Below are 22,349 nucleotides of genomic sequence, written 5' to 3' on the forward strand. Positions count from 1 at the left end.
TAACTTTAGAGCGCAGGTTGTTGTTGCGAAATTGAAGTCAATGAGCAGTGAATGATCAATTTGTTTAGTAGAAATGCTAAAAGTAGAACAACTTTTGAGTGATCTGTCCCCTAAATCTGCTAAATAATACGTCGGCGTTCCAGCTAAGATCGTCTCGAACTGTTAGAGGCACCTGGTAGAGAACTGGTAGCTGGAACACCCATTCATAATGTAGCGCAATGTATGGTCGCATATCTCGAAAGTGGTGCTAGTTATATAATTTCTGCTGCACAAAAATGACGCCACTGCTCCTCAGCTTTCATTTCAGAGTTATACGTGTGCCCTAAAGTTAGTAACTGAAAGGTTAATTCATTCATTTGAGTTAGTTAGCGAGTCCGTTTCTAGCGAGTCCTTTTTTAGGCAATTAGTAAGTAATTATATATATATATATATATATATATATATATATATATATATATATATATATATATATATATATATATATATATATATATATATATATATATATATATATATATATATATATATATATATACCGTATGAACGCGTGTAAGGGCCGCACCCGTGTATGGGCCGCACCCCCAACTTCCCGAAGCAAATATTTAAAAAAAAATATCCGTGTAAGGGCCGCACCCCGAACTTTCCACGACCCACGTGTGATTAGCCTTCAAAATGCGCGCGCACGGAAGCTTCCAGATGCCGCCCACGGATGGCGCCGATGTCGCGGGTCATCATCATCATCATATTTTCTTTCTGCCGCGAGCTTCCGCAATCCATATCGTCATCGGTATCATCAGCCCTGGCCACCATGCTGGCCACCCCGGCTTTGTTTTGCGACTGTCGAAGGCACGCGAGTTGTAGCAGCGTTGTTGGCGTGGGCGCACGCTGTTGTTGCGGCTCTCGTGTGTGCTCTGCTTTATTTTTCACGAATTGCCATCGAGCGTTGCCATTCTAGCACGATGGGCAAACATATCATAGCTACACGGCAGGCTTTAAATTGAAGGTAGTGGAGTTTGCCCTCGACCATGGCAAGCGTGCGGCGGGTAGAAAATTTGACGTGGACGAGAAGTGCGTCCGAAGGTGGTGCAACCAGAAGGATGCGTTGAAGACCACCAGCTCCAAAAGGCGTGCTTTTCGAGGCAAGCCATGCAAATATCCTGAGCTCGAAGAAGAGCTGTTCCGCTACGCAATGGAAGTGCGGAACAATGGATATGCGCTGACGACGGACATGCTGCGCGTGAAGACGCAAGCTTTGGCGCGTGCGAGAAGCATACCCCGCGAGGAGTTCAAAGGTAGCGTCGGCTGGTTGCGGAGATTTTTAAAGAGGAAGGGCCTATCCTTTCGGCGAAGGACCACGCTGTGCCAGAGGCTGCCCCCCGACTACACCGACAAGGTGCTGAACTTTCAAAGGTACGTGATCGGGATGCGCCATGAGCACAACTACATGTTGTCGGAAATAGCAAACGCCGACCAGACCCCCGTGTGGTTCGACTGTCCTGAGAACTGCACAGTTGAGCTTAAAGGAAAGAAGAGCGTTTCTGTGCGGACAACTGGCGCGGAGCGCCAACGGTGCACAGTTATGCTGTGCGTCACTGCAGACGGGCGGAAGCTGCCCCCGTATGTGATTTTGAAAAGGAAGAGGATTCCGAATGAGGCTTTCCCCAAGGGAATTGTAGTTCGAGCCCAAGAAAAGGGCTGGATGGATGATGAGCTCGTCCTCGATTGGATCAAGAGCGTTTGGCAGAATCGCCCAGGCGCGATGTTGGCCAAACGATCGCTGCTCGTCTTGGATAGCTTCCGCGGTCATTTGACGGATAGAGTCAAAAAACAACTGGGCAGTATCCGCACAGACATGGCCGTTATTCCGGGCGGCCTCACCGGCGTGCTGCAACCACTGGACGTGAGCATTAACCGGCCTTTTAAGGTTGAGTTCCGGAGGCAATACTCGGAATGGATTGCAAACGGCCATCACGATGAGACTCCGACCGGGCAGCTCAAGAGGGCACCGCTCGCGACTGTGCTGGGCTGGATTTTGACCGCGTGGAATTCGGTGTCTACGGACATTGTATCCCGCAGCTTCAAAGTGACCGGGATTTCCAACGATTTGGACGGAACTGAAGACGACGACTTGTGGGGTGATGAGCCAGAAGAAAGCAGCACCAGCTCGGAGTCTGAGGACTCCGCGAGTGATGATGACTGATTGTAAATAGTGATGATTGATGAGGATTATTGTAAATAAACGCGCATTCACTTATTGGTCTGTTTTTACTTGAAAAAAAAATTTTTTTTTCGTATGTCGCGTGTATGGGCCGCACCCCGAAAATAGGCCCTCGAATTTGTAAAAAAAAGTGCGGCCCTTACACGCGTTTATACGGTATATATATATATATATATATATATATATATATATATATACCAAGAAATACTTTTCCTGTTTACATGTCTACATGCCTCACTACGTAGCCTATCAGTAAAAACGGCAGGAGCCTAGGCATAATTTAAGTGCAAACATCTAATTTCCACTCCACTCTATTTTTTTTCTCAATTGACTATGATCAAAATAGAGAAGCAACGCTTAAATTTAATTTTAGTGTTGCAGCCAGAGTGAACTAAGCGGACTAAAATCGTTCAGCTAAAGAAACAAAGAAATGACACCTCACTTGCTTGTTGCTCACTCATTGTGCAAAAAATGAAATAAAATAAATAATTAAAAAGTAACATTCGGAAACTACTCAAATTTTCAGACTGCAGCATTCAGACAGCGTTTTCGGGAGTCCGCAACGTCTTAGTGTCGATGGAGAGTGCGTGCGAGCCTTCTTGGCAGCCCATGGAAAAAAAAAGAAAGAACACCAGATTCACACACCTTGGTGCTCGCGGTCCACAGATTGTAAAGCATTGATTTAAGTTAACCACGCCGCAACTCCTCCTGCATCCGTTTTATTCACACAATGCTTGCAGAACTTCTTGAACGTAGAAGTCTCGAATGTCGTGTTTCATTGGGGCTCGTTGTTTTTCGAATGCAATGACACAACATTGGCGATTCATCGGCAAACTCACTGTAAAGTCATAGTGTAGACAAGACTACGGTCACCGTTCTGAGTTAGCATATTCCTTGTGCTCCCAAAACTGCCTTCCGTAATGCCGCGAGGTATGCGCTTCGAATACGTGTTGTTTCCAAAGATGCGGTATAGAAAACGCCAATAAGCTGCAATGTAGCTTCTGATAAAAGTTCACCCAACTCCTCTCTCCCTAGGTACTTGTGTGCCGCGGACACTTTCCCGACACCTCTGCGCCGTTGCTCAAAGACGAGCTGAGGCGGAAAGCTAACCGTACAAATGCTGACACAATTAATGAACTGGGCGTGTCGCGAGTCGGTCAGCACATCCACAAATTAAGAGAACTACGCAACCGTTTTATACAGACAATTGTACAAAAACGCTCCTCGAATCGTGGCTGCATATTTTTACTGCACGCAGCGTTACCTGTCGTGGTTTCGACGATACGGGAACTTCTACAAAATTTACGGCCGTTCAAGTGAAGCTGGCGCTCATAGATGACCGCCGGTATACATGGTAATCAGTGTATAGAGTTAGCTACGAGGAGAAAGTGAAGTCAACTTTAAGTAACGTTACTAAATCAGGTTGACCTGCGGTGCCAATATGTTTTTAACCATCAATGCCTCCTTTACATTCACAGTTACATCTGAGAGCACCTATGCAGACAAATCTTGGCTTTGTTTAAACTTTTGCACTGCTGAACCACTACAGCGTCTTTTCTTCATTAGTCCATCGCAAATTTCGTGTTAGATTCGTGGATACTTAACATATTGTATGCACAATGTAATTCACCTTTCATTTCCAGCAAACCATGAGTATTGAAGAAATAATGTTGACGGCAAGCAACAGTGCATATTCAGTTACTTTGTCCATTCAAGCAAACCCGCATTCAGCAGCGACCAAAGAAAGGAAGAAAAACAGAAGTGTCAACAGGCTTCACTGAAGTTTATTTACCACAACTGATTTACAGTCGCTCATACAAAAAGAAATGTAGGTTGTTACTGCACAATGACGTTTACCGGTTGTTCAACCGAAGCATGAAACAGAAAGCGCAGATGTGTAATAGAAAAAGAAATATGATGTAAGGCGTGAATGCGATCCGCTTTGATTTAGGAGTGTCAAACAGTGTCATAAAATTGCGAAGAAAATCGTTAGAAATGCGACGCTTGTGTGTGCGTTCGATCGAATGTTATAAAATACTTCTTACCACCGTCAAAAAGAAAAGAAGCATGTGCGATTATCAGTTGTAGCCATTGTTCTAAGGCACTAGTCGGCTTAGAAACGTAAAAGATAAGTGCGTTTTTGACGCACCTCTAGGATAAAGAAAATATATATTACAAAAATAATTCATACGACTCTCCTAGTACATATATAAATAGGCGTTTTTTTTTAATTGCTTCACAGCTAGATTTGTTATATTGCTTGACAAAATACTCCTCAAACTTCACCTTTCGGAATATATCATTAATATTTGTATAAAGCAAAAAGAATATTTCTACACCGGGCACTGACTCCGGCTTTGTGGCCGACATAAGTCACCAAGGTCCGTTAAATTTCAGTAGCCACGTCAGAAAAAAAGTATGTTGTCTCCTGCATCTTGTCATATTGGCACTTTGATCGAAGCACCCTGTTGGCTTTGCGTACACGAAATATATAAGAGCATTCTGCACCACTGTCGTTTTTAGCAACATCAACCACACTAAGCCAATGACTGCCTGGCATCTGTGGCAATAATCGCGTAAAAGAACAAGAAGAAAAGAAATGACGCTCTTCTGTGGCTTGTCGCCTCCGAACTGCTGACGAACGAAAGCAGAAACAACGTGCCATTCGAGTTATGGCAGTGGTGGCCGAGGCTAAAGCGTTAGGAATATATATTACTATCTTACAGTTGGCTGTGCCATGCAGCACAAAATACGAGGCACAAGCTGTATGAAGGCACAAGCGAAAGAACTACAGTGGAAAAGAAGAGATTTGACCTTCCCCAAATTCCTCTCTACTGTCCGCCTCGCGACACCTTTCTGTGCAATGAACAAGGGTCAAGACCAGTCCATCACTCCTCTAAACGGGGGCAACTCTCCCAGAAACAATCCATCTTTAAATGCAAAGACCGGCACAGTTCTAAAAAGCGAACCGAAAAAAAAAACATAACCTTGTGCGTGATGGCACTTGTGGTTAGAAAATATACGTCCCCAAGAATGATACGCTGAAGGAGCGACGTCAAGATGCAGAAACAGCACTGCAACGTAATCATCGCCGCAGGTAGCTTTTGCAGACTGTTCAGTTCATAGACGCTATCACGTGAAGCCATGTGTAATACCGTACGCGTTCGGCAAGCTTGCCAGCTGCGATCGCCGTGTCCGGTCGCATGTTAACAACAAACCGAACTTTGCACGGTCCTGTACGATAGGGCGAGCAGTCTTCGCTGTGCAGTAGCACTTGTGCAGACGTCGCAGTGGTTCTTGGACCAGACCAGGTGCTCGTCCTAGCACACTTTCAACACGGCAACTTGCTGTGTGTCGGAGCACGTCTTGCAAAGGGCGACGAAAGTCCGACGGGTCTTTGCGATGACGAGTGGCACCGCAAGAAAAAAAAAAGAAGAAAGTCACATTTGTACAAGTTGGCAGCGCGCAACATCCGCTCGTCGTTCAACAGGCCCGGCGCACGACTTGCAGGGTGAGCGGTCCGTCGGGCAGCTTCTTGAGGAAATTCCAGGCCTCGGTACGCGTCATCAGGCACACGGGTTGAGCGTTGATGGAGACAAGTTCATCGCCCACCAGGAGGCGCCCGTCCCGCTCGGCAGCGCCTCCTGCAAAGAGTGAGAACGAATGAGGGATAAGGATGGGGCGCACAAACAGTAGGCGGAAGGCAAGGGAAATCAGCTGGGACAGCGACAGATTGGGTAACCCATCAAGAGGGCAGAAGCAAAAAGGCTAAGAGTCGTAGTGAAATAGAATATCGGCAGTTTTGATCATACACAGGGGCATACTCTGCAACCTTTTGGACACCTCTGGTGGGTCAGTGCGTACCACGCAGAACGCGGGGCGCACTCTCAAAACTTACAAGGTTTCTGAAGGAAACAGTGCTCAACTCACTTTCGGCAGATCATAACGTCTTCATTCAGGCTGAAGCACAATGGCACGACGGAGTGCATAGTCTACATCCGCAGACCACCACGGCTGAATCTGACTGCGGGAGCTCACTGCCAAACAAGGTTCAACTCACTACGAAGCTCGGCATTCAAGGTTTCCACAATGAGTCAGGCCGAACTGTCTGACTTCGCCCTTGCAAATTGTTCTCAAGTTAGCGAAAATATGGCTCTGCAGTTCAGCCTACAGCTGACATTTGCTAATCAAGAGTGCGACCACGTGAATGCACCTGCGCCACGTGTACGTACGCGGCACAGTGCCGTTGGTTTTGAGGAATAGTGTGCACTAAAACAGATACCAGAGAAGACATGACTTGCCACACGCAGGCATGAACATAGTTGCGTCTTCTTTGGTCCTTGTTCTTGCATGAACTACCAACAAGGCCATCTTGCTGTTGTGGGCTCAGGCTCGAGCACTATCGAGCGTTGGAGCACGCTTCTGAACTTTCATTTCACTGCATACATAGCGTCAGCTCCCAATAATGCGGGAGTAAAAAGAATGAGTCGTTATTTTTGCGTTGGGATCCGTGGATGTGAGGAACTCTGTCGGCAGTTAACTCGTCTCAAGAACATGAAGCACACAATCAAGTTCTGGGGTTTTACGTGCGAAAGCCAATATTTGATTATGAGGCACGCCATAGTGGGGAACTCCGGAATAATTTTGACCACCGGCGGTTTTTTTTTTTTAACGTGCCCCCAATGCACGGTATACGGTCGTCTTTTCACATTTGTCTCCGTCCAAAGGCGGCCGCCGTGGCCGAGATTTGATCCCGCCGAACACGCGCTGCACACAATATAGACAAACAATGAGAGAGAAGCTTCCTGTGCGTGGGATGAAGTGCAAGAGTGAACGTCGTGAGAAAATGTATGGCAGCTTCGCCACAGTTTTCGAACGTTGACGCGTCCTTTATTGTCTCAGAACTAGGGCATTTTTGTTTTCGGCGACCATTAAGTACGAATCCTGGAGCGTGTATTCAAACTTAAAATTACAGCTTGGTATTGTGCTGCAGCATGCATGAGCCACTGCGCCACTTTTGTACGTGTTTTGGAAACAGATGAGCATCATATTTTTCTAACATGCACCAGGATGAATATTCTCGTCCTCAACAATTTCACGCAAGAAACTCGAGGCACACACCTCTAAAGATCCTCTTGACGACTAGCGGCTTGTCCCCGAGCGGAGAATCTTTGCCACCTTCCAGGGTGAATCCCAAGCCAAGGCCGTCCTTCACTAGGACGATTTTTTCTGCAAGAAGAAATCGGAGAAATTAGACATATTACAAATAAAGTTACAAACAACATGCGTGACTTGGATCTAGTGACGAAGGATGCGCCGATGTGTGCAAGAAACGTGCGCAAATTCAACCTTTGTCTGTGGTTATTAACAGCCAGCTGGGGACATTAAAGAGAACAGTATATCAGTTTACACTGATAGAGTCCTTTGTCAAAACTCTATTTCCGTTAATTGGGTTGATTATTAAGACATAAAAGGAAGGTCACAGTTAAATTTCTTGAATGTCGCACCGAAATCACAGCGTCAGAAAGTCAGTGTGACGTCACGAATTCCAAACATTTCTTTTTCTTTAGTTCGGGCAGTCGTGGCTCATGCAGTAAGAACTCTCAAAATTCAATAAACTCAGCAGTTGGCTTTTTTAGAATTAACTAAGCAGACGCCGAGCAGACGCCGAGCAGACGCCGTCATATCCATTGACATCTCGGTTACAGTAGGAACTCCACGGTGGTGTTGGCATCCCGTCTTTCGTCTTTACGACTTGCCTGGCTTACCGAGCTTCCTATCACGTTAACTTGGGCGTTCCTTAGTATCGTAGAGAGGTAATTATATGATACAGCTTTAATTAGTTTTATTTTTAGGAGAGGCTCAACGCTGGAAGGCTCAACGCTGCAATGCCCACTGTATGATATATGCTACGCTGTATTGAGCCTCAAAATTCTGATTTATGCATAGCCTATGATAGCGTTTTCAATAACGCTGGAGTATGTTTTAATTTGTGAGTACTTAAGACATGATACTGCTACTTCATTACTACACTAAGTTAGCGTTAAAATAGCACTTCATTGTTGTTCTTTTGCACAAGTGTGCTCTCCATGGCCAGAAATAAAAGCGAACAATTTCTAATTTTCCCTGACGCGGAACTGTGAGTGGGCATTACAGGGTTCACAACGAGAGAGAGAGAGAGAGAAAGCAAGGGTAGGAAAGGCAGGGCGGTCAACAAGAACCGCATCCGGTTTGCTACCCTACACTGGGGGTTGCGGGGCAGCTCACCGTGCTTGGCAGGCGTGGGGCTCTGCTGGGCCTCGGTCACAGGCGAGGCGGAGGAGGGGACGACCTCGGGCTCGTCGACCACGTCCAGGACGGAAGACAAGCTGGAGGCCCGGCTGATGTTGGGCGTCGTCCGCACGGACTGGCGGCCATCCCGCGAGATGACCAGCACCACTTCCTGCCTTGGCGACTTGAGGATGTCGATGGCGTCCTTGTGCGTCACGCTCTTCATTGTCTTGCCGTTGATGGAGAGGATTCGGTCGGCCTTCCTGATTCGCCCATCCCGGTCTGCCAGACCCCCGGCGATTACCTTGTGGACCTGCACATTTCATGTTCAGCAGCACAGTTTAGTGTGCCATCCCTTGATTGGAAGCACATGTTGGGTAAGTTGGTGCTTACTTCATGACATGATTTAACGCCAGGGCACACCCATACACCCACAAAACCTCTAAGACACACAGATACACGCTACAGGCGCTAACGCATGCTTAATGTGTGCGGCACACATATTTCCTACATAGGATCCAATTATTAAAGTCAAGCTTTAATTGCCAACCTCCCTGGGATTCGACAAGGGTTTTCGGTTTCTCGCACGCTAGGCACTCTCCACGCTCCAGGACCGACAATGTAGGGTGAGTGAGCGCTCCTCTGGTTTTGCGTATTGAAGCAATAAATGACGACAAATAACGTCTACATATTTTTCTCCGTTTATGAAATAATTTCAAGAATAGATGATTAGTTTTGTATGTTGCAGTTTCATGGTTAGGCTCCAGCTTTCCGCTTCACGCTTGAGCTGTCTGAAAAGCATCAGACAGTGGAGCAAAAACTACTATTGTAGCATACTTGGAGAACGCCTGGTAACCTCTGAATTTTGCCTGATGTATATACTTACTTTGAAAAAAAGAAAGTAGTGAGGCGTATTACATGATACAGTGAATACCAGAATCTGTACTTTCGAATGCATTTCCCTCAAACAGCTTGCACATATTGCAGAACTTTGCCGCAGAGGTCTAATTGGCGGTGCCTCAATATGTATGCGGCACTTTTCAAACATCAATATCCATGAGTTCACGTTATCATCGGTTCAGACTGAGCTCCATGGGGAGGGATATGCTGGGCGTCTTGCGTAATTTGAACCAAAGATCAAAAGAAAGCGGCAAATTTTAGACTAACTTTAGATTTACGCTACGGCGAAGAGAACTTAAGACGTTTTATACTCGTTAAACCGCTGAGACCAACCTCCCATTTTTCCCCATTTGAAATTAAAAAGAAATGTTCCGAACACGCCGACGCTGACCTTCTCCGGCGGCGTGCCGCCGCTGGAGGCGGCTCTCAAAAATTCGGAGGAGGAAGACCAGCTCTGGGCCGTCCGGCGAGACGAGGCTGCCGCCTGAGTCCAAGGACTTCGAGCCGGCACCTGAGGCTACCACAACCCAAACTGCCGGACCATTCTTTTTAATAAAGCTTATTTTCTGTTTCTTGCGAACACTGTTGATCCCTTCAAGTATCCGTCTACCTCTGAACCTCTGTCTAGTCAAATTATCCTTGTAGCGCAGTTGACTAATAAGTTTAATCATGTCTAAACGGATATTCGCAATATTATAGACAAGTGTATAACCACTGTTCCGCGGATAAGTGGTTCAACAGTGAGAATGTGAAACAGTCATTGTCATATTAAATTGTCCCACAAAGATAATTCAACATAGCAGCAAATCTCCAGCGACACATAGATACAATAATTTACTTGCTTCGACTGCAAGTGGCACATACAAATAGTTTTTTGTACGTAATACGCCGCTCCAGTTCTACCGAGTGTTACTGTGGTCATGAAAGTGAGAAAGTTTGCCATGCTCTTCAGTTTTCAAAATACGCTGCGGAAAGGATTAAGAACTTTAGCAAAAAAAACTAGGTAGTTTGGCCAAGCGCCTCCTTACAATACAAAAATTACTAGTACTGCGGCCAGTCTTTATTTTTAAGCCATAACTTTATCGCGAAAAATATAAACTGCAAATTATATCCTGCTGGTATCTTTGGCCTGCGACATGACAATGACGATTATGTTTATTTTCGCATTAGTACAGTGTAATGATACGCAGGGGCGTGCGGAAAAGGCTGTCATTTAGACAGCTTGACAAAGCCGCAGGCCCCCGCATTGGCGATTACAGCATTAACAGACACAATCAGCTTATAACCTTTGAGACATACCTTATTTAACGATTGGTTCAAATTGCGGCACGTTATGACTAACACCCGCTATATACATCGCGTTACAAAAAAGATAGATGCGCTTGATTAGCGTGATTTGGCCATACAAAGTTGCAATATTACGTGAAACAATTGCTATCTGTAATTACCGAATATCAAGGCTCCATAAATGAGTCTCAGAAGCTTTTTCTTTTGTCTTTTGACAATGACGACATGAGAAGTAGTGCCGCTCCTCTGACAGGCATGTTTTCAAAATATTTTTCGCTGCAAGCACACGCAGCCAAATGACACGAGGCTACCAGGTTAAGCGCCACGAAATCATACGAATGCCATTGTGTTAACCAGAATATCACGTGCGTAGCGAATTTGCTACGAACCACTCACCGTAATTTCTTTCGTTTCGTAGTCGGAGCCACCTGCAAGGGTAACCCCAAGTCCGCTTGTTGGCGAGTCCTTGTGGAGGATGACGACGTGAATGTCATGTCCAGAGGCGCCAGCTTCGTCCAGCGATTGGTTTGCCTCGTCGATAAGTTGTTGAAGTTCCTGGGGCGAGATGAGACTGCTAGTGGAGGCCAGGGAGGTCATGGAAGAGTACTGTTCCCTCGAAGCAGTGCTGTTGCCTGAATCGTTCGAGTCGATCGAGGAGAACCGCCGGTGCTCGGGAAGTGGAAGCTGTTGTTCGGACCTCATGGCTCGGAGAGAGGTCAGGGTCCGCGGAGGCACTTTCGCAGCTTCGGTTTCGAACGCCTTTTTGATGTCGTTTACGCTGAGCGAAGGCGAGCAGTTCTTGCTGCTTCTGTAAGTCGCGCTAGATGGCCTGTCCACCTTGGTTCGGAGATAAGACGAAGGATGTGACTCTGGCCAATCAGTACTCAGGCGCGGTTTGTCCCTCTCCTCGTACATCGATGCGGGTCTCGAGAGAGAATATTTCTGGGAGCGTAGTTGCACGGAGGGAGAGTACTCGGCAGACGTCGACGGGGACGCCTTTCCGTTAGCAACGATGTACTGGCTTTGCCTATTATATTCGTGCGGCTTGGGAGCAACCGGCGGATGACTCTTGCCATTTGTAACGACTATGTCTTTCCTCGGTGCTTGCGGGACGCTTCCTTGTGCGTCCTGGGACCTCTGCTCCCACTTTTGAGCCAGAGCTTTGAAGCTCTTCGCGCTGCCTGCGCTGTCGATCGTTTTCTTGAGCACCGTTTTCTGTTGACCAAGTTGACTGGCTCTAACGCTCTTTTGCCAAGCTTCGCTGGGACTTTCCTTCAGGTCCAGAGACCGTGTCCTCTGGTCCGCGTTAAGGCTAGAGGCACTGTTCACTCTTGTAGAGTACACCGGCTGCTCGCAAGAGTTTCGCCTGAACTGCGAGTTCCAGCTACGGTCGTCCATCGAACGGAACTTCGTCTTGGCGTCCTTGAGCGACGTGGTCTCCCATGTCCTCGCCGCCTTCCTGCTTTCGTCGCACTTCGTTTCAGCCGTGGTTAGCCGCTGAACTTGAGGAGGGCTGCTAGATGCACTGACCATTGGTGCTGTCGCCTCCTGAATCACAGCGTCTGCGGAGCCGAAGGAATTTTTCCGCTGAATTTCAGCCGAACTTCTCCGCTCAGAATTGTACTTTGCACTGGGCCCGTCATGACCATTTGTAATTGTCTTTGCATCACTTCGAGAATCGGTGGACGAAACGCTTTTTACGCTGTTCTGCCTCGACACTTTTGCCTCGGCGTTCTTTTCATCATAGGTGGAACTAGAGAGATACCGCTCCAGAAGCGGCGACTGCCCATAAGGTTTACCATTTGCAACGGTCGTTTCAGAAACGACAGTGGGCGTTTGCTTCTGCTCGCTATCACTCATTGCGAACGAATCGGCCCGGCTTTTCTTGGCTATTTCCAACGAACATCCACTGCTGGAAGGATTGGAGAAGGTAGAGGAGCTGCTGTTCGACCTCGACCTGCTTCCGGACGACGTGTAGCTCAGTGGAGGCGGAGACATGACGGGCGTTTCCGGCAGGACTGGCGTCACGGGCTTGCTGTGCGTTAGGGAGAACTGGAAGGCATTCTGGGAGCCGCCGCGCACGGGAGACACATCGCACGACTTTGACACCTGGAGAGATCGGCGCTTGAACGCTGGCGAGTACTTGGGAACCTCGGCCACCTCTTTCGTCTTCCACGGAGGATCGGCGAGCAAGGCAGTGTGTTTCGGCGACGGCGGAGAGTGTTTGCTGTCCCTCCTAGGCTTGCTATCCTCCAAGGTAGTGACCATTTTGTTGGACGCTGGCACAACGGAGTTGCTCACAATCACAGGCAGCGTCTTGGCCACCGTCGCAGGCGCCTTGGGCTTGTCGGGAATGACGAGCCCCTTGAGCTTGGTGCCGAACTTGGTCGTTTCAAGCATGGAGGCAAGCATGCCGGAGTATCTCTTCTGCGTGGCCTCGGCCGAAGCCCTCCTGTCCAGGATGAGAGGGGAGCTGTACTGGGCCGCCGGCGTGGGCAGGGGCGTCGACGCGAACATCGCCGGAAGGCACTTGGTGTCCTCCTTGGCTGCCGCGCCAGCAGGCGGTGGCTCGGCCGCGATCATCGCAGCTGGCGGTGGCGACGTCGTGGAGTCCTTGTCGACGCCGTTGGTCCAGGGCGCTTCTTCGCCGGCAACGGCGGCTCGCCCGTCACCCTGGCGACTGCAGCACTCCTTGGGCGACTTGGTCGCCGCGACCTTCGTCTTTTCTTCCCCTTCGGAAGCGGAAAGCGAGGACAGCGGGTCGTCCGAGAAGATGCCGGAGTCCTCGTAGACGTGCATGGGCTTTTTGAGGGGCAGCGCGTCTTCCTGGGAGCCGGAAGTGCTGATAGCAGCGGATCGTGGAGGCGGCGCCTTGGGCAGCGAAGGTTCGCTGTACGCGGTCGGGAACTCGTGGCCGTCGGGTGGCAGCCGCCGCAGCAGCAGGGACGGGAAGCCTCCGCCGCCGCCCTCGTCAGAGCTCATGGGGTCTTCCGAGTCCGGAGTCCGGGACTTCTCCTTCCTCTCCCTGAACGGGCTGGGTGTTTCTGAACAACGAAACGAAGAGAAACGTATGAGCGACGCTTAGTTAATCAATCAACAGCGTTCGCAAGAAGTAGTTATCATCGCGTCTGACATTTAGAGCGAGCATTATTAATGGGATCTCCTATTACGTAGCGCGAATGATGACACGAGAAACATTGCAGGGGAACCTTCAAGGTCCTCTGTTTTCTGTCTGCTAACTTAGTTTGTGGCTAATCACAAGCAAAAAAAAAAAAAGAGGCAGGTTGTTGGTCCTTGTCGGTTTGTTGTGTGCTTGTAATAAAACCGCAATGCTCCCTATCAATTAATTTCACAACATTTCCAAAATGCCACATTCGAGAGAACATCATACATAGAAAAGGCTTCTTTCAAGCATACTCCTGTACTTGAGACACCCGCCGTGGTTGCTCGGTTGCTATGGTGTTGGGCTGCTGAGCTCGAGGTCGCGGGATCATATCCCGGCCACGGCGGCCGCATTTCGGTGGGGGCGAAATGCGAAGACACCCGTGTACTTAGATTTAAGTGCACGTTAAAGAACTCCAGGTGGTCAAAATTTCCGGAGTCCTCCACTACGGCGTGCCTCATCATCAGAAAGTGGTTTTGGCACGTAAAACCCCATAATCTAATCTAATATGTACTTGAGACAACAATTTCTGCTTGTAGTATAATGTCTGTATGAAGAAGGACCGAACGGCGTGACTGACAGCGATGACGAATGCACGCTTCGCCAGTATACACTATGTCTTAAATGGCTATTTCAAACAAGCACACCCGCTATGAAAAGTCTAACTGAATGAAGACACGGCACAAATTTTACCTGACAATTATACGTAATTATGTGCACATTTACAGGTGAAAATTTTGCACGCAGTTAAACCAATTCAGGCCCTGGCTTAATTACATTAGGAAGGAATACAGCTTATATATATATATATATATATATATATATATATATATATATATATATATATATATATATATATATATATATATATATATATATATATATATATATATATATATATATTTGCAACGATAACAGCGAATTTCAGAGAGAGTGTTTATTTGGAGGAACGCAGAACGGTCTGTCGGCAAGATTTCGGATCATGACTTATTTCGCTTTCACGCGAGACAACCTCGCCGTCTAAGAGCACCCGCCGGTTCTGTAGCGAAGATATGCTGCAGCAAGCACTGTCGCCTCACATCTCAGTCTTCACGCGACAGGTACTCGAAGGGGAAACAGAAACCAGATGTCTCAGCAGCCCCCCGACTGCACGCGACCACCGATGAGAAAGAAGAACCACAATACGGCAATGACGGGGGAGCGGCACTCGTTTCTGGCGACAGAAGCGAGACATCGCCATAAGCCCGTGCTCTCTCCCTCCCGAGCGCGAGCTTGACACACGCGGACGCAACACACATAGACACGCACGCGGCGCTTTCGTCTCCGCTCATCGGTCACGGCTGCTCGTCGCCAAGACGCAGACGCGGCCCATCAACGCGATCGCTGAAAGATCGTGTTGCTCGCGAACACGCACTCACGCTGCTCCCACGCGTGGCAATGACCTCGGGCGCGGCCAAAGCCACGAGCCTTCCTTCTCTGGGTTGCCCTAAGGGGAAATGCGGCGCGCCCGGAAGTGCACGTCCTTCCAGGGCGGATGTCGGATGTCAGAGACGGCAGTCGCGCTCACGCTGAGACGTTCAAGGCTCGGTTGCGCGTCGCCCCGGACCGAGGGCAGACAAGGGAACCCCGCTGTGTCACGGGTGACAAATGCATCAAGCTTTCGCGGCAACCAGACACAATAGTCGGTCGACTTTGCCAAAGGAGTGGAAAGTTTCACCTTGGAAAGTAAGTCTATAGATGGTGCGAGGCTGAGCAACGCACTTGATCTCATAGGCACTGAAGAGGTACGTGAGTACGTGCTTATAAAATTTGACCACCACGCCTCGTGTTCACGAGGCGAGGCGACATTGATGAGCCATACAATAATGACAGGCACTCTAAGCTTACCTGGAGAGATTTGCAGGGTCGAAAATCTAGCACGGTTCTCCACGTGGTGACCACTATCGTCGTGTCTAATTCCTAGGAATATATATTTTTTTCTTCCTTTTTCTCTTCTTCTGCAATTGCAATTCTGAGGTGAATACGGTAGCGTGCGTCGAAAGACAAGCTTAGGAATTCAAGTTTCATGAAGTCGCCGACACAGCGCGAGTTTCACGGTCTGCAGACCAATGTGTGGCGCTTTTTGGAGTAACAAATTTGAGCATTCACGTCATCAGCACGTTCCCATTGTCCCCAAAAACGTAGAAGGGCTGGTGATTCTAGTTTTGTTTCTGCTTAGAAAAACGATAACGATAACTGATACCAGAGCTGAAAAACAACAGCTACGGAAAGGCACGTATAGCGAACAGGCGCTACGGTTCGCGCATATGCGTATACAAAGCCCCTTTCAGGCGTCTTGCTTTGTTTTTCCGCATTCCATCGTGGACCGCGGTTAAGACAATGACACACACACAAAGCTGCTGCACCTTCGAATACAAAATAACATAAGAAATGGCGTAGCAGCCCCAGCTTTCGTCCGAAGGTGCGACCGCTCCATCCTCCTGCCGGTCGAGGGACCAGCCCACATCGCGCGCTCTCTTGACTCGACATAAAGAAAAGAGAAAAGAAGAAAACCAAGAGCAGACATATTGACGACGAAACAGGCATCGAACAAAAGAAGAACGAAGAGAAAATCGGCGGCCTTTCAAGGACTCCGCAGTGTGGCGTGTCGTCGACGCCGCCACGCAGTCGACGCTATATAGCTTCTGCCGTGGTGCCGTCTCGTTCCGCCCGTGTTATTTTCTCCACTCGAAAGTCACGAATCGAAATTCCCGCGGGCCGTGACCGAAAAATAGGGACTTCCTTCTCCAATGTGAACGGCCTCGAGGCCCCCTACTCGGTAGTTCCTCTCCCCTCTTTCTTTCTTTCTTTCTTTCTTTCTTTCTTTCTTTCTTTCTTTCTTTCTTTCTTTCTTCTCTTGATCGCGCACCGCCAGCGCCACTTTCGGGGAGCAACAAACAACGGTCACGCGAGCTAGCCACGGAAAACGACGCCCCGGTCTGCGTCGTCGTCGTCGCCTCCGACGCGCCCGGTTCACGGCCCACGAGAGGGCCGGAAACCAACGCCGTCGCCAGCCAGCAGGCCGGCCGGCCGCCGTTCGCGTGCTGTGCACAATGTGAAACATTTAACGCCCTCGAGGCTCGCTCGCTTACTGGGGCTGGACCGAAACAGAGCAACTCCGAGTGGGGCGAGGAAGGCCTCACCGAACGTGCCGAGCGTACAGCGATGAGCACAGTTAGGGTGAACACGCGAGCGCGTGGCCGACGACACTGTTGGCGCCGCGTCACGACAATCACTGGAAGCACTGCACATGCGCAGTACACGTGTAGCGAGGCTGTCTTTCTACCGCGCGCATCACGTCACTGGAGCGGCCCGTCCATCGTCTGCTAGCGGAACTTTTGCGTTATGAGCTGATACTTTCGGCATTCAAAGTGCTTCAAGAACACAAAACTGAAAAAAAAAATGCACATAGCTATGGGGGGCGTGACTAATATCTTCAGAGTTGTTCCGCATGCAAATGCAGCATATAAAACACCGAGCATCTACCGCAGACGTTCAGTCTGTCACCACATGCTATTATGGCCAGAGTTCCGGATCATCAACGACGCTCTATCGTTGACCTTTCACTAAAAGGTTATTCCCAGCGATACATCGGCTCTTTAGTAGGTAGGCCTCTCAAGACTGTGAACCGAATAATTCAGGCATATAAGAACGAAGGTCGCATTCGGGATGCGCCACGTGCACCTCGTCCTAGGGCTACCACAGATGACGAAGATGCATGCATAATTGCAGCTGTTGTCGAGAATCCTTTTTTGCCTGCCGCAGCAGTTCGCGAGGAGTTGGATTTAGACGTTTCGGACACTACTGTTCGACGTCGCCTGCGTAGTTCAGGCCTTCGCAGTTACGTCGCAGCACAGAAGCCGCTACTTACGGCTGCCAACAAGGAAGCACGACGGCAGTTCGCTGAGCAGCACGTGTCGTGGACAACCGAAGACTGGGGACGTGTCATCTTTTCGGACGAGTCCGCGTTTTCGACGCGACAAGACCAAAGAGTGCTTGTGTGGAGACAGCCTCGAACACGGTAACGTAAACCTTTTCGTTAAAGAGTGGGTTTCTTACTTTATTTAACAACGCCATGCAGGAACGATCCAGACAACGTGCAACGTGTCTCTACCAGCGGGAGAGCAAGTGTGAGCGTGTGGGGTGCGGTTTCGCAATATGGTTTAGGACCATTACACCGCATACGTGGGCACTTATCGTCTCAGCAATACTGCAGTATTTTGAACGATGTGCTGTTGCCATATGCGAGCAGTTTATTCCCCGACGGCAACTATCTTTTCCAGCAAGACCGGTCGCCGATCCACACAGCCAGGGTTGTGAAGGACTTCCAGGCAGAGCAGCACATACCCGTACTGGAATGGCCATCGAAAGGGGCGGACCTTAATATTATTGAAAACGTGTGGGGCCGCCTGAAAGCTGCCTTGGCAAGAAAGCCCCTTCATTCGGCGACTTCCGACCAGTTGTGGGCCGCAGTCAGCCACGAGTGGGAAAGCCTAAAGGCCAATCACGAATATGTGCAGGCACTTTATGACTCGCTACCGTCCAGGACAGCGGCAGTCGTTGCTGTAAGTGGTGACGTGACTCGGTTCTAGAAATTCTAATATTTTATTTCCCTGTAGTACGTCTGTTCCACTTACACTGCGAGCTTGCAGTTCAATAAACAGTTGAAACACAAAGTGTCTTATGCTGATTTATTCATTGACGCACCACATTTTCTACCAGATGGGCCAGCAAGTACTGAAAGTGTCAGCTCAGCAGACAAAAATGCGGCTAGCAGACGACGAACGAGCGTCTCCAGTGACGTGGTGCGCGCGGTGGAAATATTCTTTCGCATAGCGCATACTGCGCATGTGCAATGCTTCCAGCGATTGCCGTGACGCGGCGCTAACAGTGCCGTCGGCCACGCGCTCGCGTGTTCACCCTAACTGTGCTCATCGCTGTACCGCGTCGCGCCCCCTTCGAATTCTGTCTCCTGTTGCGCGGAGGCGAACGCGGAAATGTTCGTATATATAATATATATATATATATATATATATATATATATATATATATATATATATATATATACGTGTGTCTGTGTGTGTGTGTGTGTGTGTGTGTGTGTGTGTGTGTGTGTGTGTGTGTGTGTGTGTGTGTGTGTGTGTGTGTGTGTGTGTGTGTGTACTGTACACATAGGATTCCGAGGACATTTGTATACACAGCGTCGAGCGGAAGTGGTCCGACCAAGAATTCCGCAGATAAACGTGAAAGTTGCTTCACTGGAATGAGGCCTATTATAGAGGAAGAAGACACCGCGGAGTGTTTACCGCAAGCTGGAGTAAGCCTCAAAGGCAGGTTTGTTCACAGAGAAAACAAAAGCTTTCTGATATACCAGAACGCACGAAAATGGCAAGCAAAAGCGCCATGGCTGAAACAACGCTATGTTGGTCCAATGATAAGCAGACAGCGTCCGGTAAGCAGACAGCGTCCAATATTAAGTATTGTTGAAAAACAGCACGTTATCAGCGCGAAGTGCCAGCAACAAAGGAATTTCACATGACTTTCACTGGCGTTTGTTCTCCGCCCCTTAAATTTGCGGCGCCGATGATTTTGCACTTGAGTGTAACAGATCAGCAGCTATCTGAGACGGGACGAAATATGTGTCTCTTGGAGGCGGTGCTTCCGAGACGTGTAATTTGTTTCCACTCCCTTCATAAAGTAATTCAAGAACTGCCTACGTACTATAGCGCAAAAGATACCTTCGGGACATTCGCACATCTATAAGTATACACGAGAGCCGACCCACCTGAAACGAACGCGCAGCCGCGTAAGCACAAGCAGGCACACATGAAAAGAGACGAATACGTTGGTCTGATTAACGCACTCTCCTGTGTGACATAGCATTACGACCGACGAACAACGTGAAGTAGACAAGACGGGCACTATTATTCATCTCGCCTGTCTGCTTGTACCGCTTAACACGTCCCGCACATCGATCATCCGACTATAACCTATGGCTCGCTACGTTAACTGTACTCCACCGTCATGTACTGTACCGAGAGCGTGGTGCAATCGACACACGCCTTCGAGAATGGCCCACGTGTTGCCGACAACTGAGACGAAAACTTATTTTCCAGCGCCCGTTTGCAGTTGAGGAGCTCAAATCCATAGGACAGACAGACAGAGGCACGCACTCCAAGACGGGAATCGCAGAAATACGTACAGAAACAACGTTCATAGAATGATATACGCGACAAACAGGAATCGCAGGGCGATCATGTCTCATAACTCACGTTTCCACTTCATCCTCGATCCGAAGAGAATCGGCACGTCCTCAATACCGGTGCGTTGCGATGGCCCGCCGCATTCCTTAGGCACACAACAGGGAGCTGTGCCAAGCGTAGCTAAGGAGATTAACTACACGCGCAATACGATATATAGTACGCATGGTAGCAAAGAGGTAAAAAAAAATAGAAGAACGGTAGGACAAAACAGCAGGAGGCAGGAGCACACGCCGGGCGCCGCTAACAACGCGAGGAACGCAGCTCACCTGGGGCGAGCATTTCCGGAGGCGTTCTGTTACTCGGCGGGTGAGGGTGCAACCCTTATCGATGCGCACATATACACAGTGGCCCAGTTAAAGAGCCCCCGGCGAGCGCCGGACGAAAGCGAAGATATTGCTACGGGTCGAGGAATGGCATGCGGTGTATCACCACACTCCCAATAGTACCGTGCAGTACTGTGCAAGCGCTGGCGTCAGCTGACAGTGCTGGAGAATTCTCATAGCTGACCGCACGCGTGAATGGCTCACAGTTGGACGGCGTCTTCCCCATTAGAGATCTACTCAATTCTTATTTGAAAGGAAATGCAATGCCAATCGGTTTCATGTTAACTGGGCGCATATTGGAGAGAAGTTCGTACGCTTGAGAAGTTTGTAAGAATGCATGTACCGATAGCAAGGATATTAGCGAAGGCCATCGGTCAATTGCAAGAATACTTTTACGAACGCAACGTTCTGTAAAATAGGACGCGAGTTCCGCATGAACTGCAAGCTCCTTCTCCTGGAGGCTTTAGGCACACTTTCGCATTGCCCAAATGTGCCATTGTATTTGGTAGCTCAAAAGGTGTCGGCCATTGACGAGCTGTTTTGATACCGGCGAGCCGGTACGAAGCGGTTTAGCGAATAGGGGCCCTGACGCACTATCTGACACCATAGCGTAGTTCCCGCAGCGTAGCATGGTTTTTCCCGAGACGAAAGTGTTTGTAGCAGCTCCCCTCGGGCCAAGCACCTTGAAATCTGTGCGCAGCTCAATCCCCACGCACGCTTATTAACTGCCCAGCAATGGCCGAACCTCGTTCCCGTATGTACGACAGAGCACCTTAGCGCAGAAGAAACGTTCGTAGGAATCCCGGCCACGTTCGCAGCCTGCGTTCACAGTGAGCGAGTTGCCCCGTGGGCGCTTTTACACAAACAGCTAGCTGGCCGTTATTATGCCTCATTATGCCAGCGCTGGACAAACGACAGTAGCGCACTCGTATTTCCCGTTCTGCTAGTGCTTCTCGGGTTTGTCTCGTTTTTGCTCCCGGCCTTCTGCCAGCTTAAGAGCTTATCGACTCGTTAATCTCCTTGTCGGTCACAGGTGACGAAAGCGGCTCGACAATTACGACACATTCGTATATTACCCCCCTGCCCCCGCCTATCCCCCCCCCCCCCCCGAGGGTTCGAAATTCCTTTTATTGGATCACGCAGCGCGTGCGACACATAACGACGCAGGAATTCCTGGAATGCGAGGAGCGCGTAGGCTCACGTAAGCGACAAATTTAATCAGGCTTCTGGAATGTGGGGTACTTGTTCGTTGCTCGTGCGCTTGTTATCGCCGGATACGTCGAACACTGAGCAACCCAGGCGTCGAGAAAGCTGTCGAGTGTATAGGATGGAGAAAGAAAAAGAAAACCAGCGCCCGATAACGATGGGCAGTACGTCAGTACTGTGTGTGGTACAGTGTGCAAATGCGCTTGCGCTGCACTAGGCATGTGCAGCAACGTCGGAGAGGTTTTCCATTGTTTTAGCTGTTAGGCTGTGAATGCACATTGTGACGGTATGAAATCACGTCTTATCGGCCTAGCTGTGCAGTCGCGTGCGGGATCGTTATCTACCGTTTGGAAGTTGCGAGCAGTGCCGCCGAGGTGGAAGCGCAACTGATAGCTTGATTCAGTGGCCTTGCCATCGTGCTTCCGCTGCTCATGAGCCGCGACAACAGGAACTGAAAGCTCGACAAAATACCACCAAGTGTGCGTCACAGGGGTTAGTGCTTGAACCAATACGATCCTTAATGTTTTTAGCTCAGACAAACTCAAACACCGAGGACTCCCTGGTACAGAAAAGCCTTTAAGATGCCTACCGTGACGCGATGCAATGACCCCGCACTGGTAACTGTACCAGTGGAAGAGCGGCAGGGAGCCCCACTGGATTAATTAATTATCGGTGGATAC

General features: G+C 49.1%; 1 protein-coding gene across 2 annotated transcripts in view; it reads right to left on the minus strand.

The window, feature by feature from the left end:
• Positions 1 to 3,982: 3,982 nt before the first annotated feature.
• Positions 3,983 to 22,349, minus strand: part of LOC135911330 (uncharacterized) — a 307,264-nt gene continuing 288,897 nt past the window's right edge. For both annotated transcript variants that reach the window (XM_070531853.1, XM_070531854.1), the window contains exons 6-9: positions 11,072 to 13,719; positions 8,486 to 8,801; positions 7,340 to 7,447; positions 3,983 to 5,862 (exon numbers count right to left, since the gene is read on the minus strand). In XM_070531853.1, coding sequence (XP_070387954.1) covers positions 5,702 to 5,862; positions 7,340 to 7,447; positions 8,486 to 8,801; positions 11,072 to 13,719 — 3,233 coding nt within the window. In that variant the 3' untranslated portion in view covers positions 3,983 to 5,701. The remainder of the gene's footprint in view (positions 5,863 to 7,339; positions 7,448 to 8,485; positions 8,802 to 11,071; positions 13,720 to 22,349) is intronic.

This window comes from Dermacentor albipictus, chromosome 1, assembly GCF_038994185.2.
Source record: "Dermacentor albipictus isolate Rhodes 1998 colony chromosome 1, USDA_Dalb.pri_finalv2, whole genome shotgun sequence".
NCBI classification, from domain to species: Eukaryota; Metazoa; Arthropoda; class Arachnida; order Ixodida; family Ixodidae; genus Dermacentor; species Dermacentor albipictus.